This window comes from Topomyia yanbarensis, chromosome 1 (genome assembly GCF_030247195.1).
Source record: "Topomyia yanbarensis strain Yona2022 chromosome 1, ASM3024719v1, whole genome shotgun sequence".
NCBI classification, from domain to species: Eukaryota; Metazoa; Arthropoda; class Insecta; order Diptera; family Culicidae; genus Topomyia; species Topomyia yanbarensis.
The window spans coordinates 59,222,216-59,240,893 of NC_080670.1; the positions used below are offsets into that span (position 1 = coordinate 59,222,216).

General features: G+C 42.4%; 1 protein-coding gene across 4 annotated transcripts in view; it reads left to right on the forward strand.

Annotated features, from left to right (window-relative positions):
- Positions 1 to 18,678, forward strand: part of LOC131677719 (sterile alpha motif domain-containing protein 5) — a 668,233-nt gene that overhangs the window by 80,550 nt on the left and 569,005 nt on the right. For all 4 annotated transcript variants that reach the window (XR_009303417.1, XM_058957721.1, XM_058957719.1 and 1 more), the window contains one exon: positions 5,988 to 6,636. Coding sequence is in view for 3 of the 4 variants with exons in the window: in XM_058957721.1 (XP_058813704.1) it covers positions 6,265 to 6,636 (372 nt within the window). In the remaining variant the exon portion in view is untranslated. The remainder of the gene's footprint in view (positions 1 to 5,987; positions 6,637 to 18,678) is intronic.

The following is an 18,678-nucleotide window of genomic DNA, read 5'->3' on the forward strand; positions in this document are numbered from 1 at the left end:
CGGGGATTCCAATTTGTCTAAGCTCTGTTAGTTACATTTCACGATGTTGTTTACAACATTGAGAAGGCCTTCTCGCTTAAGCAATGTAGTATGGGTATGTTTCTAGATATTGAAGGTGATTTTGACAATGTGTCTATTTTGGAAGCGACGTGCGGTCTTCGGGTATCTATATTTATTTCGGGTTGGATAAACGCGATGCTTAGTAACCGCATTCTTTGCTCGTCACTAAGACAAGTAGATATGCGGAAGTTGAGTAATTGCGGTTGTCCTTAGGGTGGCGCTATGTCATCTTTATTATAGAACTTGGATACCGACGGCTTGTTGAAGAAACTCAATGAGCTTGGATTGCCTACCTGCGGGTTTGTTGACGATTACCAAATACTAATTACTGGACTTTGCATCGGGACAATCCTTGACTTGATGCAACAAGCATTAATAGCTGTCAAACAGTGGTGTCGACAAGTTAAATTAACCCAAACAAAACTTTAATGGTTCTTTTCACGAAGAAGCGAATAACAACCGGGGTTCGTCCCTTGCAGTTCTTTGATTCTGATCTACTGTGCGTAGACCAAGTCAAATACGTTGGAGTTATATTAGATTCCAATCTGAATTGGTCTGCTCACATTGAGTTCATAGTCATAAAGCGTGCATGGCCTTCGGGCAGTGCAGACGAACTTTTGGAAAGACCTGGGATCTCAAACCTAAATACATTATTGGATTTATACGACAATTGTACGTCCAATACTGTCATACGAATGCCTTGTGTGGTGGCAGAGAGGAGAGCTTATGACAGTCCAGTCAAAGCTAAACCATCTGCAAAGAATGGCGCTCATGGCGTTGACTGGTGCTTTCACCACGACTCCGACTGCTGCTCTTGAGGCACTTCTAAATATCAAACCATTACACATACACTTAAAACAAGAAGCACTATCATGTGCATGCAGACTGCAGGTTACTGGGTTTTGGAACAGTAATCATGTTGATCTTGCTACCAGTCATACACGATTGTGGTCACAAATGGTTACATGGGGTGAAGAAATTCTTGCTCCCAGCGATATTACACTCACTTGTAGTTTTCCTTACAGGACATTCCATGTGAAGATTCCCTCTCGAGAGCTGTGGTTGTCTGGCTTTATGGAAAGACAACAACAAACGCAAGTGGTTTGTTACACTGACGGTTCTCTGATGGAGGGACGTGCTGGTGCTGGTGTCTACTGTCGTGAAATGAGATTGGAACAATCTCACTCACTAGGTAGATACTGTACTGTATTCCAAGCAGAAATCTTTACGATTATGTGCAGGGTGCAATCGGCCCTTCAACTGAGTTTGTCCGGCAGAGTTATAAACTTCTGCTCTGATAGTCAGGCTGCAATCAAGGCACTTAGCTCAGACAAATCCCGGTCCAAGCTAGTGATCGCGTGCCGAACCCAAATCGAAGAACTAAGCATTGTCAACATTATCTACCTTGTCTGGGTGCCCGGACATTGCGGTATTACTGGAAATGAATGGGCTGACGAATTGGCCAGGGCAGGTTCAGCGATTGACTTTGTTGGTCCTGAGCCCGCGCTGCCAATTTCGACAAGTTGGATACGGGAAAAAATACGGTCCTGGGCTTCGTCCGAGCACCGCAATTATTGTAGAAATTTACAAACGTGTCGCCAAACAAAGGCGTTTCTAGAACAACCATGCCCAGTGGTTTCAAAAAATCTTTTATCACATGGCAACTATTCAGCGCGCTGAGTCTTTTTCATGTGATCTTTGTGAATCCGACTACGGAACCTCATATCATCTGATATGCAACTGTCCAGCGGGAGCGCAATTGCGATTTCGAGTCTTCAGCCGTCCTTATATAGACGAAACCATGTTTGGTCGACTGAAACTCAGAGACATACTAAAGTTTCTTATCCAATGTGGTAAAGAGCTTTAGGCTTATTCGCAGGCAAGTTGAACTACTTGTGAGTTTAACTTACCTGTTGTTTATTTTTGTTTTGTGCTGTTATTTTTCCCACCCTTCTAATTATACTTCCCCACACCTTCTTGTCCTTTCCTTCCGCTCAGGAAATGATGAAAACACACGACAAGGCACAAATCCCCGGCTATGTACGAGGAACGTGCCATTTTAGCCAATATATTCTGATTCCTGATTCCCAATCGCTCCCTCGAGCTCTATGTTGAACAGTAGATTAGACTGTGCAACACTCTGCTTCAATCCATCCAAGGATGTCGAAATTTCATCCGTAACCCTTACACATAATTTCGATCCATCCAGCGTTACACGAATCAGCCGTATTAGTCGTCGGAAAACCATGTTCTAGCATAATTTGCCATAATTCATTTCGTTTCACTGAATCATACGCCGCCTTGAAATCCATGAACAGATGATGTGTCTGCAAGTTGTGCTCCCGGAATCGAGGATTTATTTCAGGGTAAACATTTGATCCATCGTTGATCGACACTCACGAAAACCGGCTTGGTATTCGCCGAAGAAGGGCTCCTCAAGCGGTCTCAATCTTTTGAACAGAATATGGGACACGATTTTGTACGCCGAATTAGGAAAGGGTTATTCCTCGATAATAAGGGCGCTCCAGTCTATGCCTTTTCTTAAAGAGGGGCCAAAGAAGGCCGTCTAGCCAGCTATCCTAAAGATCATAACACTACACTGAGTTTTGTAGGACTTCTCTGCAGCTGTATTAGGACTGTCTTAGGAACCCCCAAAATTTGCAGAAATTACTGAAACTCCTAAAACTTCCCAGTCCCCGTCTACCGTCAGTTAAGCAAAATGAACCTGAATAGGTTAGTGAAAGCTGTCTGCGGCTCATCTATCTTACCTGGGATGTTTCGGGAAAACTGTGAAATTTTTAAGGTATCAAAACTTTCTTGAGGACCAACGGATTCTCTGAATGTTGTAGAAGTTCCCTGAATTTTTTAGAACTTGCTCTTGATCTTGTGGTTCAGAGGGCATGGCGGTAATCTTATAAAGCACTCGCAGTATGTACGGGCTTCAACCCGGAGGGATTCTTAGTAGTCAGTAGCATCATAGCTTGAACCCTATAATTATTCTGTGTATAATGCTCTGGCTTTGTATCACATTTTATCTGAAATTGTGTCAAATCTTTCCTCAAGACCGTAAATAGCTCATTATTCGTAGAACGTTTCTGAAGGCAGTGACGCATTTTGAACGCTCGTGGATTTACATGAATCTCTGAGAACTTCCCTGAAGGTCGGATTTTTTTTCGAAATTTGTTTACCTACTCTGTCAACTAGACTTTACTGAAGTTGTTCGTAGAAATTCGGTTAAATTATTACTGATTATTTAACTACGTTGAAATTGCAAGTTTTTTTGACCGTTTAAATCGCTAGGCTTCCCTCAAATTCGTTCCTCAGAAGTTTATGGTTTCAATTGAATTTGCTGATTTTTTATGGTTGGTTTTCTGTTAGTTCGTAGAACCTCTCTGAAGTTGTTGAACTTTTCTAAACTTGTCTGCAGAATTTCTGAAGGTTTTCCTGAAGATCAAAATCCATTGTTCGAATCTAAGTTTTCAGACCTCTGATGTTCATTGGACTTTTTCCCAGATGTTTTAGTGGAAATACCCGATAAATTCTTTGAAATTAATTAGTGTAGCTTATACCAGTCGTCAGACATTTTTAAGATTCTTGTCAAGGTCACCAGGTTTTCTGGAAGTGCAAAGAATATCTCTGATGTTTGCTGAACTACCATGAGTTTAGTATGGTAGACCTGTAGTTCATATAAACTCTCTGCAACTCACCGGCGGTTCCCAAACATGCCTGAAATAAGACTTCTCTGGGTTTCGAAGATGCTCGTTGAGGTGTGTAGAATTCCCCTGAAACCTGACCAATTTTCTCGAATTTCCATATTCCTTACCTGAAATGCATATGGGTTCTATGCAGATCGAACGTATCCTGAAATTCTTGAAACTTATCTTTAGTTTGTGGCCATTTCAAAAGCAGGTAGAATTGGAACATATTTATCTGCGAGATAATGCTGTCAAAGCAAGTAATGTAACAATGGTTTTAATATTACTGAAGTCTTTTCTTCGTCAGAATAAGGTCAATTAAATCGGCCAATCAATGGCTTACAGACATCGAAATAGATTGAACAAAACAATAGACTTCAGTTGATCCGTACTTTTAGCACCGGTACCCGGAGAACCGTGTAAACAAAACACTTGAAACATATTTTCCATCACCCATTGCAGCAGCAGCACCGGCAGCTGTCAAAATAGTTCATCAGAGAGGAACAATCGGATTCCTGGGTGCTACTGCGCTTCTCCAGGTGAACCGCCTTTAGCCCCCGTCAGTCAGCACGACATTCTAACATAACCTTCTCTTCTTGTAACGCACCTTCTGTCAAGTACCCGACCGAACGCGTGTGCGTCGGCTCACGACCACTCACCGCCTCCGTTACCTTCATAACAATCTCCCACTGTACCAAGGGCAATGCTCTCTATTTATTTGTTGGTAATTGGATATGATTTTGCTATTCCCTATGTACCAACCGGCCGACCGTGTTCTGATGCTACGGTTCGCCAGGACTGTTTTTCATCTATCAATTCTGCGATTTCAGTTAGGGATTACCTTTCTCCCGCCGTCTTCCCATCCGTTCGTCATGGGCTCCGCTCTGCACCACGCGCCGACTTGTTGTTGTTGTTGTTGCAGATTGCAGTCACTTTTTCGCTGCGGGACTAAATTGCGTGCAGCGAATCTTGGCTTTAGTTCCCCTCGTTGCCCTCGCCGGTTGGAAGTAAAACGTTCAAACGGAAAGCGGGCTCGGGGAGTGATTTTTTTTCGTATAATGAAATGAAAATATTTTCATCTTTTTATGTCCATTCAAAGCATTGATAGCAGTGCGTTTTCTCCCCCTTTTCCCGGCGTTTCGGCTTGAACGATGCTGTTTGTGTGTTTGGATTAGTTTGTTTAAATGGAACTGCTCGTTGAGTGTGTAGTACAACATGTTAACTAAGTAAGGATCAACATGACACAGCGGTAATCGATTCAGGAGGCTTTGTTGTGGTTTGATTTTAACAGCGTTGAAAGAAGTTGTAACATGAATAGAGGCGAGTGGCACAACAAAGTGCCAGAATGGACATTCTTTGGAAAAGGATGAAAGATCTTGGACAAGAGGACTTCAATTTCTCTAGCTAAGTTGTTACCAACAACGAATCGCCCCAAGTTACGAACTAATTCATAGGGCATTTAATGTGTGTGAGAAATACGCATGAAATTGTCAGGGTTATATGATGGCTATTGAATCACGTTAGAGGTTTTGCAATGCTGTATTTTTAGCGAAATTATGGTTAGTTTTAGCTGAATATGTTTGGAAGGATATTAGTACATGATGAGTCATCTTTTGACTACAAACTTTTATTTCCGTATTTCACCACATGGAGTCATTTGAACCAGATAACCCCATCAAAAAATTAGTATTCTTTTTCCAGTGGATCACATGCACATCTAAAGAATATGAAAATTAGATTTGTTGGAAGATACCACTAAAATCAACCGTACAAAACGTTTCCCATGGAACCCCATCAATCTCCCTCACCGGTGACGTATAAAATATGAACCGCTCTCAACACCTCGCGCTCAGTTCCACACCCAACGACAACGACACGTACGACCGCACCGCCTGCTCAGTCCCCGGAACCCTCGGCCGGGCCGGACGAGTCATATTTTAATTGCCTCATTCATAAATCTTCCTCCGTCAACAAATGCAGCGCACATTTGACCGGGTCGAACCGTGGTCCATCTTGCGCGAAGCCGTCATAAATCTCACTCGAGTTATAAAATGTTTCATCCAAAGTCCGGAGTTTATAATCGTCATTATCATCATTATTTTCCACGTTTAATTTCGGCGGTTCCTTAGTTTAAGGTTGTAAATCCGTTCGCACCGTCCCGGTCCCGGAGTCCCCCTTTCACCGACAGAGTAGTGTATCTAATATGCTTTTTTATCTCTTGTTTCTTTACAGATCGGAAAACCGCCATTGCAGCACGGCCAGAGGTTTGCAGAACCGACCTAGAATGGTGTGAAATGTAAACAAAAGGTGAAAACGAAACCACGAAGTAGTAATAAAGGCACCCGAGGTCGATAATTTAATGACAGATCGTGCACATACGGGATGGGCAAAAAGTAGTGCCCCGCGATGAGTGCCGGACGGGGGACAGTTTTTTGCTAATCGAAAAAGGATAACTTTTGTTTCTGCACGAAGAAGAACGCGAACTCTATTAAAGTGATCCAGTAGCAGCATGGCCGTCAGCAACATCGTATGCGAGTGGTTGCGGGCCCTCGGGCTCGGTCAGTACGCCGAGAGCTTCCTGGATAACGGTTACGATGATCTGGAGATTTGCAAGCAGGTCGGCGATCCGGATCTGGACGCCATCGGGGTCCAGAATCCTCAGCATCGCAGCAAACTGCTCAAGAGTGTCCGGCTGCTGCGGGAGAAGGGCGCAGCCAGTGTGTACTTTCAGCTGAACGATCCCAAATCGCTGCTGTCGGATAACAGTGACAGTCTCGAGCGGGACAGTTCGCCGCTGATGCTGAACGAGCTGGAGGCACTGCTGCAGGACCAGCTGAAGGCGGACGGCGTCTGCTTGACGGCGCACCCGTATTCGACACCGGTAAGTGACTACCGAATGACGATGAGTTCGCAGGGAGCGGGATCTATCGGGCAATTTTCGTTTTATTAAGGTTTTAAACCAGGTTGTTAAAGGAGCAATTCATAAATGTTGTTCTGATGATTACGGAGGCTTCTTTCAACCCTTGGGAGGTTCGCTTTAAAATCATGTTATGTCTAATTGGACCAGTTTTATTGCAATCATTACAAGAGAATTGTCTTATGAACACAGATTTAATATTCATTTTATTACGCTTTATTACGCACTTCATTAATAGTGGTCTGGGGCCAGATTCGTTCGAATGCTCATGATTGATTAAATTAATTGACATTTACGCTTGTAACAGAATACTGAGGGTATTCTGCGATGGACCTTATACAAACAATACTACTGGCAATAACCGCCAAGTTAATAATGAATTTTCGCGAGACATTTGAGAATGATTCTTTAAAACAATGAATTTAGTAACATTGGAATACAGAAATCCAGGAACCAAAATTACTCATAATTTAGAGAATGCACTAGTTAAGGTTTTCTAATAATTACGACACATCTCAGCAACACGAATTCTAGGAGTCATTGACCAAAAATCGGTATGAATAATTCACTAGTTTTTTCAGTTGGTTTATTTGATAAGACGCAGCGCATTAGCTTCGCGGTGCCAACTGTTCTGTTTTACGTGTCCTTTATTCTTATTGGAACCAAGGTATTACAATCTGCAATATTTCTTCTTTTTAATTTTAAACTAAGGGCTGGCAATTTTGAGACACTCCTGACACTAGAGATGCAGTACTATATACAGAGAGAATCGCCTGAACTTTATTAAAACTAAACGATCATAGAAAATTGTAGATATTTATATCTCAAACTTAGGAACTTATTTTTGACAAGGGAGGCTTGAAAGTGAATCCCAACATCCGAGTAGCAACAGTATCAGAGAGTGGAGACAACAATGACGTGGAAAAGAACATCAAATTTGCAGACTTATATTAAACGGAAGACATTCCACACCAGTGTCAGCATCGGGCTGCCAAGACGTCTGCCCTCAGTTCGTTTAAGTATCATGCTTTATGGTTTCAACCCTCCATTGGCAGTCATTACCGGTATAGATGAAGGCGAAGAAGATTTCGGCTTTAGTGCGGGCCAGCAACACGCTGTTGTCCAGTACATCCCACACTGGAACGTAGGCTGGTCTTCCTTGGGCCCGAAAGAAATCCATGACCTGTCGACACACGTTCGATTGTCCAAACAACATACTCGATGTCGTCCGTCATTAGCGCAGAGACGCTCTCCACGAGTCCAATACGCTGAAAATGCGCATCTAACATGTATGACACAAATGAAAATTCATCTCACATCCTTACCCCTTGTCCCCCTCGCCCACATTCGGGACAAAAGAATAGGACAATATCTTCGCGAAAATAGAATGTAGCCACCGTTCAAACTCCTCATTGATTCATGATGTTTGTCAACTTTCTAGTGGCGTCTGACGAGAAATACAGAAAAATTCATTAAAAACTATTAATTGGTCTTTCGTAGATGTCACCTTCCAGTGCGCCCACGTTAGCTGAGGAATCCGCCATTTCATTGTCCGAGATGGAGTGACACAAGGGGACTTCAACTAAGGTAATCTGGTAAAGTTTTGCAGGTAAAAACATGGGATAGGGAGAGTACTTCCTACACTGCATCGAACGGAGGGCCTCCATAGAACTGAGGCTGTCTGTAACGATGCAGTAGGATCTATGGACAAAGTGCCAATGATCTCAAGGCTATATTGAGCAACAGATATCTCTGCGACGTAAGCTGAAACGATCAGTGAAGTTTTACTTTCAACTTCATTGAAAATATTAAATTTGAAAATAATGATTCTCAGTCGCTATCCAACCAAATTTGATGCGGTTTATTGGAAACAATCACTAAATTTGTCCAGTTTAAGGAACCGAGGCCACCTTTCCGGTACTGAGCGTATTTTCGAATATATTGTTGGGAGTACTGGGATTACCTCTCTTTCCAAAAAGTGAAAAACTTCCATAGGGGTTTTCAAACCAGTCTTACGACGTATAAAACTTCATGATTTTATAAAAACGCATTGACCAACATTCTGAGGGTTTTTGGTCGAATTGGACACACCGTAGCGTATTCCGGGTACCTGGTTCCTCCGGCAAAGAGCACGCATTTCGACCGGTTCTAACACCCATCTTGCGACGTGTCAAACTTCATGATTATCCAGCGCAACTGCACTGGAGGTCATTTTGAGAATTTTGGGCCGAATTGGTGACAATTCGGGGTTTTCTCGGAACCTGTTTCATCCGGCAAAAATGTCACTTTTCGACCGATTATAGAACCCGTCTTGTGGGACGCCAAACTTCATAATTTTGCGCATTGGAGATTATTTTGAGGGTGTTGGTCAAATTGGACACACCCCAGGATATTCCGGGTGCCTAGTTCCTCCGGTAAGGAGGGACGCTTTTTGACTGGTTACAAATTCCGTCTTGCTGAACGTCAAACTTTATGATTTCACAAAACAAGCACACTGGAGGTTATTCAGACGCATTAACCACACTCCGGTATCTCAAAAATCTGGTTTCTCCGACAAAGAGGACACTTTTGGACACTTTGGAAAGCCTGTCTTGCGGCAAGTCAAGATTCACCACTTTTCGTAACAAGTACGCTAAAGAACATTTTGAGGGTTTCGGTCTAATTGGCCACACCCTCAAATTGTCCTTTGTTGTACTTATTTTGAAAGTTTGACGTGCCGCAAGACAGATTTTGCAACCAGTCGAAAAGTGTCCTCTTTGCCGGAGAAACCCGGTTCCCGGAGTACCTCGGGCTGTCGCCAATTCATCCAAAACTCTCAAAATGACCTCCAGTGTACTTGCTTGGCAAAACCATGAAGTTTGACATACCGCAAGATGGGTTTTATAACCGGTCGAAGTCCCGGAATATCCCGGGGCGTACCCAGTTCGACCAAATACCCTCAGAATGTTTATCAATACATTTATTTTGAATCTTAGAATTCTATACGTCGCAAGACTGATTTAAAAACGCATGAAATTTTTTCGCTTTTCGGAAGAGGAGGTAACCCCAGTACTCTCAAAAATATATCCGGAACTACGTTCAGTACCGGAAAGATAGCCTCGGCTCTTCGATAGCATATGCTATTTCAATTACTGTTCACACAAGCAAGGCAATTGTTCGTCCTTGTCTCTTTGTGGATACCAAATTGTGTAAGCCATTTGCTTCGGCCCGACTGTCAAGGCGGAATAGGATCAGTTCCTCGAACATCTTCCGGATACACGAAAATACTGAAATTGACCAATACGAATTGTGGTCGGATGCTGGTTTTCCTGGTTTTGAAATGGGGATGACTTTTATTTGCCTCAAATCATGAGTGACAGTGTTATCCTTAAGGAATTTATTGGATAAATTTAACAAGCATTATTTAGCAGAGTTGGTCAGATTCTTCAAAAAGTTGGATTCGATTCTGTTTGGTCGCAGAACTTTATTGTTGTATGAAAAAGAGCAAATGAGAACTGCACCATGGAAAACGTTAAATCGGTAGATTTTCTGTACAGGATCAAAATCCTGGCAGAGCTTTAAGATGAATTTAAATATCTAGCGTTTTCACCACACCACGCGTTCGTTAGTGCTCGTCAATGTTTTTTTAGTTAACCCATCAACGAACCGGAACCAATACCCAAGTGTTTTGATTTTCATCAAGCACTTAAATTTTGTTTACTTCCTGAAGTTGCGGGGCGTGTCGCCCTTTAGGCAATTTTTATACACGACTGATCTCTTTTTGTATTACCACGGGGTGTCCGATTTTATCTGAGCATGTATCTCGGTCGCTAAATTAGCCATCAAAAGATACAGTCGCTGTAAAGAGAAGTCAACTGCCGAGAATGTATTCACTGTAGGGAGAAAGGCGTTTAAAATCCTTTTACGAGGATCTGATATGTTAAAAGCGGTGAATATGCAGCCAACGATTTCAGAGGATTTCATCAATCCAACATCAGGTTGAATTTATGCCTGAAGTGGTGAAACATGTATGGATTATTGTGCCCGTGGAAGTGATGGCAGTTCCTTGTATGATTGTAGCTTGCTAAGCAATTTGATTCTGCTTTGTGCTGGCACTTATTTGGTGACCCATCCGGGACACCTTCTGGCCTTCACGAGGAAGCTTAGTGTTTTTTTCTTCCTATAATTTCTGGGCACAGCAAAGGAAGTGCCTTCAATGGAGTCATCAGTGACAGTAACTTGGCTCTCTGTAGAATTTCTGTAAAAGTGCGTTTGTAAAGTTCCTTGAGGGAGTGCTTAAATTTTTCATTGTGCCGATTGTATGCGAGACAAGTACAAGAATTGCCCTCGTGTCTTTCTTCGTACTTGTCTACGGCCCTTATTACTGCAATGGGTGGCTGTATGAGCCAGTTGCAGGCATTTTGAACATTTCATGACCCTCAGCAAAATAAGCGAACAGACGGACGAACCTTGTCGAAAGGAGTTTGGCAAAGTAGACCGAGCAAAGGTCACTCGATACGAGTTTAAGTGGATTTAGGACGTAGTCCCGTTGACTTAGATTGATGCGGAATGAAATTGCTTACAGTCCAGTATCTTCGCTGACTGAAGCGCAAGGGGTCCTTGAAACAGCTAACAGATCCATTCAATTCAAACTCAAATCGGAGACCACGCCAACTATTTCCACTTCACGAGATGGTACGTACATGCTGCAATATTTTGTAAATTCATCATCGGCAATAATTTCATTTGCCTACTTCAGACGGGACAGCATAACCCTAAGCATGTGCGAGCAAATTTTAAAACTTCTGGTCACGGTCGAATATCGCTTCGTCAGTGCATGTGATATTGATACAAGATTCAATTTTTACTACCGGTGCGAAAGAAGATCACGAAAGAGTTAGGATTGTCAGGAATAATTAAAATATCGAAATCTTGGAACCCAGGTTAAATTTCGTCTATGCACAAATCAACAACTCCAAAAGATAATGTCCGAATTTCGCGCATTTGAGAAACTTGGGCTTTTGGAATTTTTAAACCAATAAAGTTAAAAAACAGGTGTTCAGTGTGCAAATATACCAAAGAATTTTCGACTCATTTTCTAATTTCAGGAATTGAAAATATCAAAATCCCGAGATTTTTGGAAAACCGGATTCTCGAGTTACCTTTTCTGGAATGATTGTTGCGAGATCATAAAACCAAATGTTGCAATATTGCAAGAATACTATACTATTGAAATATGCCTCCGGAAATGCCAAATCGCGGGAGCCAGATGAATTCATCCGAGTCAATGCCACAATTATAAGTATTTCAGTTACCCAGAATACACCCTGCAAGTTTGAAATGCTAATAACTGTGGCATTTTCAAATCAATCGTGAGTTAAACGAAAGCACTCCAGAGACAGGATTCGAAGCTGCAACCCTTGGGACTCCGGCGCAATGCAGAAATTCTTATGCTATCCCTGGGCTATGAAGACATCCCAGGAAGAACACATGATTATCGCATTGTTTGCGTATTGGGCCGGAGTCGCGAGGGTTGCAGGTTCGAATACTACATCTGGGGTGATTTTTTCACATGATCGTATTCATTCAACTCTCCATTTCGATCTGTTTTCCTTATTGGCTTAAATAAGGCATTGACACGTCAAAAAGTTACATACTATTATCTTAGGGATCATCCATAAATGACGTAGCATTATATGGGGGAGGGGGGAGTTTTGTATTTTGTGATGATGTGTGACGACAGGGGGGTAGGGGGTTATGTCATGCTACGTAGCTTTTTTAAAGGGGAATAGAATATAATTTTGAAAAAAAATTGCGGTGACAAGGGGGGCAGGGTTACCGTCAAGCTACGTAATTACCAGGCGGGTATTTAGAGGTTTGTGACGAAATGCTACGATGGGGGAGGGGGGTGTTTAAAATCACTCAAAAATGCTACGTCATTTATGGATGGTCCCTTATGTGCATTGTCTGAAGAACATTGGAGATAAGTCAGTTTATCTATCGAGATGAGTGAGCAAGAAGTGGTACTTCGGCGAAACACTGTGGATATCAACTTTCGGTGTTATTTTGATTTCTGATTATCTTTCTCTTTTTATGCCATAACAAACAACATAAAAGTGAAAATCACTTCTTCGTTGCTCTCTAAGGTCACATTTTAGAGTAACTTAATGATGTGTGTAAAATAGTCGGTTGCCTGAAGCGATGAGATCGAAACGGTAATTCCAACTTTCTAAGTTAAAGATGCAGTCAGTTGCAACATTTTAGTCGCACAGCAAAATTGTATACAAGTTCATGAACATCAACTGGTAAACGTAGAGAATGAACTCATTTCTCGTATTGCGTTAAAATGTCGCAAGAACAAAAACTGACTTATCGGAAAATAAGTCACGTTTAGTATCTTTATTGAGCATAGGCCACTGTTTTACCAGAGAAATACGAATAGGCACATTTCAAAAGCTTGAATACCTATTTCATTTAAATTACAATTTATTCCTGGCCAAAGTGAAAACATTGCATTTCATCGTCATTAAAATCGCTTATTATTCAAACATCATTGAGCTGTATGCTATATTTCTCATGAAGAGGAAACATTTAGTGCAAACCGATTTTTTCAGTAAGGAGAAAATTGGGTAAAGCCACGTGCGTAGAGAACATAACTAAATTAGCAAGGAATTTGCGCTTCGACCTCGTCTCGGCAGAATCAGACACCAACTTAGAGTCAGAAATGAGCTAGCACCGGATTGGCGCTAGTTCCAAAAATGGAGACACTATTTATGTTTCCAAGCAAACTCTCAATCATGTGTATGTCCCACAAGAATAGTAATTCTGATTCACTCAACACAAATAATGTCACAATTTTTGTTAAAACTACCAACGATCATGCGCTAGCTTAATCCTGGTTTCAAGTTAGTGTCGGATACGAATGAGACAAGGTCGAAACGCAAATTTCATAATTATTTGACTAGGCGCGTAGATGCTACCAAGTTTTTGTTGAATATTTTTTCGAAATGTAGGACTGGACCTTTCGAAATGTCTTTCAACTTCACTGGAAGCTCCAAAGAATGAGGATTGAGAATTGACAGCACCTTTTTTCGAGACAAATTTATCGTCTCGAAAAAAAGTGCTGTCAATTCGCAATCCTCATTCTTGATTCAACAGTCATCATTCCACTCAGACAAGACCATGCGTATTGATGCCCTGTGGATTAGTTCCCTAGTTTGCCAAATGAGCACTACACAAACAAAGAAATTAGTTTGCTCAGTCTAAATAGATGTCAGCTCGACTTGCATCATGGGTTTTGAGTACATGACCTTATGGAAGTCGCACAGGACAACGAGAGAACAAGGTTCTGAAATTCAGGCGAAATCGTCTTAAAGCTTCAGGCGGCCGCCCAAATGTACACAATTATGAGTTTCGCCCGAATGGTTAACCGAGCACCACTATAAACCTATCTTGCCCCACATCACTCTGAACCTGAACGGCAACATGTTTCGCGGATGTCCAGAATGGACAGCGAACGTAATTCTACACCAAAAATTTCAATCCGCTATTTTAGTAACTGCTCACCTACCATCACCACCACCACCATAATCGTCAAGGCTCATTGCATCAGGAAACCTTACAAGTTGCTGTATCGAAATCACTTTTCTACCCAACTTTTTGCCCAGCACTGTCTGGGCTGGCCTGGCAGCGAACAGAACGAGGTGGCCCTTAAATGTTACCGTTGAACTCCTCCCAACTGGCAACTGGCTTTTCGTGAACCCCCGGATCGGATGGCACTTGTTCTCGTTTGTGGCACCGTTTGCGACAATAAAAAGGTTATTTACGGCTATAGTCGCACCGCTTTTTTCGCTCTTTCCCACTCACTCGAAGATAGTCCTTGCAACTTTTTTTCCCGCCACAGTCAAGTGTCATGAAAATCGAAAACTACCAGAACCGAGTAGCCCGGTTAAGAGGTAAGGTACTACATATATACAGTGTAGAAATGGTGGCGAATAATAAAAATACACACACAGACACATGAAAAAAAAACTGTCCAAAGAAATAATGTTCAAATGGTTGGGAATTTTGTGGGTACTTTGGTGCATAATAATCGTAAATCAGAGGGATGCACATTTCTTCCCCCGTCATGTCGCGTCGGTGTGGTCTTTTCAGTGGTAGGATTACGATCAACCTTTTTTCAGTAAGTACCTCGGATGGGGGGCCCACCAATCAGGATTTATTACGTTTGGAATGTGCGGTTTGTTTGAATCGAAAAAGAGAAATCAACCCTTTGTGTGCCGATGTATTTGTGATCGGGGAAGCGCAGCAAAATTTTTGACATTTGGAGGCAGGCACACATGTGTACCTTCAAAAATAAAGCCACTACAAGCTTTTTGAGTCATGCCGTCTTCTATTTCAAACAAAATGACAACATTTCAGAATTAGAAACAAAATGCGTGTATATTTTATAAATTATGAAAAGTTGGGATGATACCTGATTCTTCAAAATCAATGTTTCACTATATTGATTTCGTTCAATTTTATCATAGACTTTTGAATTTCTAATATTATTTGCAGTTTTCTTAAGTGGACCTTCTCCTGGCTTTGGTGGAAAATCAAAGCAATAATTGAGATTTCTTTGTGGAAAAGGGAAAAGACATACGAACTTCTGCTTTTGATCTTTTATTCGTTATTTATCGATAGTTTTTTCGAAAATTCAAAATTACGTCTTCAAAATGGCGTTTTTCTCGAAACCTTGTTTTATCTGCTAACGTCACGAATAGGACTTGTTCTATTGATCTGATTACCTTTATTCAAAAAAATGTTTGGAAGTATATACTTTTTTGTCTGACTTTCGCTTCTGTCTCAATGGGCGTCCTGTTTTCTTGATTCATTTAACTCCCGAAAAGCTATTGAGCTTTGTCGCGATCTACTCGGATAGTTAGTAGGTGAAACAATCCAATTCCGACTGAGAGTTTCGCGGCGGCGGAATTTCTCACTATACCGCTGCCCGTTGTGCGATCCATTTAGCTCCCAGTTTTGTTGCGATTTACTTGGGTGTCGAGTTCGATCCAACACTTCAGGCTTGCTAGCGCCCTGACGTCCCACCGCTGGTACTCCACGCGAGTTACTCGATCTAGCCCGCGGTGGAACCGTTGGCTTCCTGGTAGGTTGATGAGGTCGGTCTGGCGACTATAGGTAGTGTACGGTATACCGGAACATAGGCGACCTGCTTCCGCAACATCGACACAAACTACTCGAGTTAGTACTCGACGATAGATATGGCATAATCCACGGAGCGATTAACCATTTTTCGATACATCCACTCGCTTGATCATTCCGCCATTTTCGCCGACAAAATTTACGAAATGTTTCCGACAAAATTTGTACAATATTTCCGTTAATGGCGTTCCACGTAGTTTAATAGCGATTCGTTCTGTGAATGATGTTATCTGGGTTGGTGTCTTCCCTGTTGTTATCAAATATTGCGCTTTGCAATGAGTCGAACCGTGGGCAGTCAAAAACCACATGCTCCGGTGTCCCTTTAACGTCTGTGCACTCAGGACAGAGACGTCGCTCTTGCCGTCTTTCCACAAGCATAATCGACATTATTATTAAAATTCAGTCGAACGTCGATTATCACGTCCAATTGTTTCACCTCACGCTTCGAGTCGATGATTTAGTCTCCGACCGTGATTCTCCCACATCCAGTTTTCCTCAAAATCTATCGTCTTCGTGGCAAGTAGTTTCATCTCTTCCAGTGACTTACCGACTTCTTGGTGCTACCAAACGAGAAACCGATAATTTCCATGCCCCTGCGAAGGTATAGCTTCAAAACTCCATCGTACATGGCGTTCAATAGCGTCGGGTCGAGGAAAGAGTCCTGAGAAACGCCCACCGTAATTGTCATTCTTCTCTCACTCCCCTGTCTGTCTCATTAATCAGAGTTCGATTCTAAATCCTGCAGAGGTACTTAGGACCCGACATACTGCGCAGTGAATGGGCGATTGCTGCCTAGCTCTTGAAAGCTTTCTTCACGTCTAAGGTGACCACCACGTTTAAGCTGCCTTTCCGGAAGCCGAACTGCATGTCGGACAGGCCGTCTACTTTCTCTGTGTACTTGGTAAACCTGTTAAGGTTTATATCTCTTGTAGGTTTTCGAACACACTCAACGCTATATGGCCTATAAAATTTACATAAGAATTGGCCCGGTTTCGTCAGCAACATCAGCTTCTGTCGCTTCCAGTTATCGGGGAAGCTGACTTCATCGATGCATTTCTGCAGCGTAATCCTGGACATATCTAGGTTCTCCTGTACCGCTGTTTTCAGTACCAGGTCTGGAATTCCGTCTGGTCCTGGGCTGTCCTTCACTTTCATGGCTTTCGCTACCTCGAATAGTTATTCGTCAGTTATTCAGATTTCTTTTTCATAATCGCTTTCCTCACTGGAAGGTGGAAGCGGCCGAATCGTTGGTTCATGCTGCGGAAACAGTCCTTCGCTTATAACCTTCACCTTTTCCGGGCATCTTTCATCTGGTTCAGCTGGACCTTTAATCTTCGCAATGGAAACTCTGTAGGCGTCTTTCCGAGGATTCAGCATTCCGGATTTGTGACAAAACTCCACAAAACAGAATTACTTGCCTAGTTAGATTGGTTTGTTGAGAGCAATTCTTGAAGCTCTGTCCACCAAGTTTCGTTCCTCTCTATCGGTGTCATTTGCAAGCCCTCTGACTTCTTTTCCAGGCTCCGAAGCAACTTACCTGTAAAATGGAAATCGTCGTAGTCCATCATTTTGCTGGGCGGCGACCGTTTCTCGGTTTTCCATTCCTTTGCATGGTCACATCGCACGCCTTTGCTAGTGCCGCTAGTGGCAACTCGGCCGCACTTAGGTTCAAGAGGATGCCCTAATCTAAGTGCTTCAACGAGCACGTCCTTGTCGAAGATCAAGGCAGTCAATCCGACCGCCTGGCCCTTTACAAAGATTTTATCTTTGGGAAAATTTGGATTACCCTAGACGTGTGATACTCTGAATTTAGAGCATAACTGGAACCTAGATGATGTCAAATGGTTCCAGGATTCAATTTCTAATAAGTGATACTGCCAAAACAAAGTCTGTCAGAAGCAGGGCCGGGAGTGGCAACAGAACCAGAAGGACGCCAAATACAAATACAAAAGACAGGATCGCGGCCAAAAATTAATCTAGGAGTATCCACTCTCGCGACAGTACACCCATGGTGGAGTATAGACTGAAAACACTGGAGGAAAAGCAGAAGCGACATACTGACGAGTTGAAGGCGGTGATATTGTTGCATCGAAAGAAGATCCACATCAAACAAATTGATGCGAATCAAGTGAATAGTTCCGCTGGAGGACTATTCCGAAAGTCAGAGTCTGTCGAATAAGAAACAATACATCACCGAGCGCCAAGCAGAAGGTCGTCGATTTGAGTCAACGCAAACTTTGGGCGACTGGATTTGTACTTAGTTTCCGGAGATATGTTGCTCTCTGAATCGGTTCCGAAAATATTGTGTCGATACAGTGTTCATTCCGAACAACTACTCCAAGGGTTTTTTGACACAGGTTGACGAATAAGAACCACCAAAACCGGACAATTGGTAGCGTTTCAGACTACAGAACTCCGGCAACACCTCACTAACTCCCTGCTAATCAAATCTATGGTTACGAAGATAGCGTAAGAGAGCCTAATTCTGAACACTGACAGATTGCCTGGTGGACATAGTCGATAATGCGTGTGATGCACATGTTGATATACAGCCGACGTTTCAGCGCAAAGGTGGTGAACAACCGAGTAACAAAAGAGCACAAGAGAAAGGCGCGCGTTGTACATGCTATCCAAGGTAACTGAAGTCATGCTAAATGTGTCGAAGGATGGGTCATTACCTACGGTAATGATTGGGAAAATTGAGTGCGCTGGTCGACTGAAGCTAATAACCCGCGAAAACATCGTGTACCTAAACAAACACTACGTTCAGTCCAAGTTTAAAATCTTTTGTAACGTTGGAGGATATAGGGAGTACCAGATTCC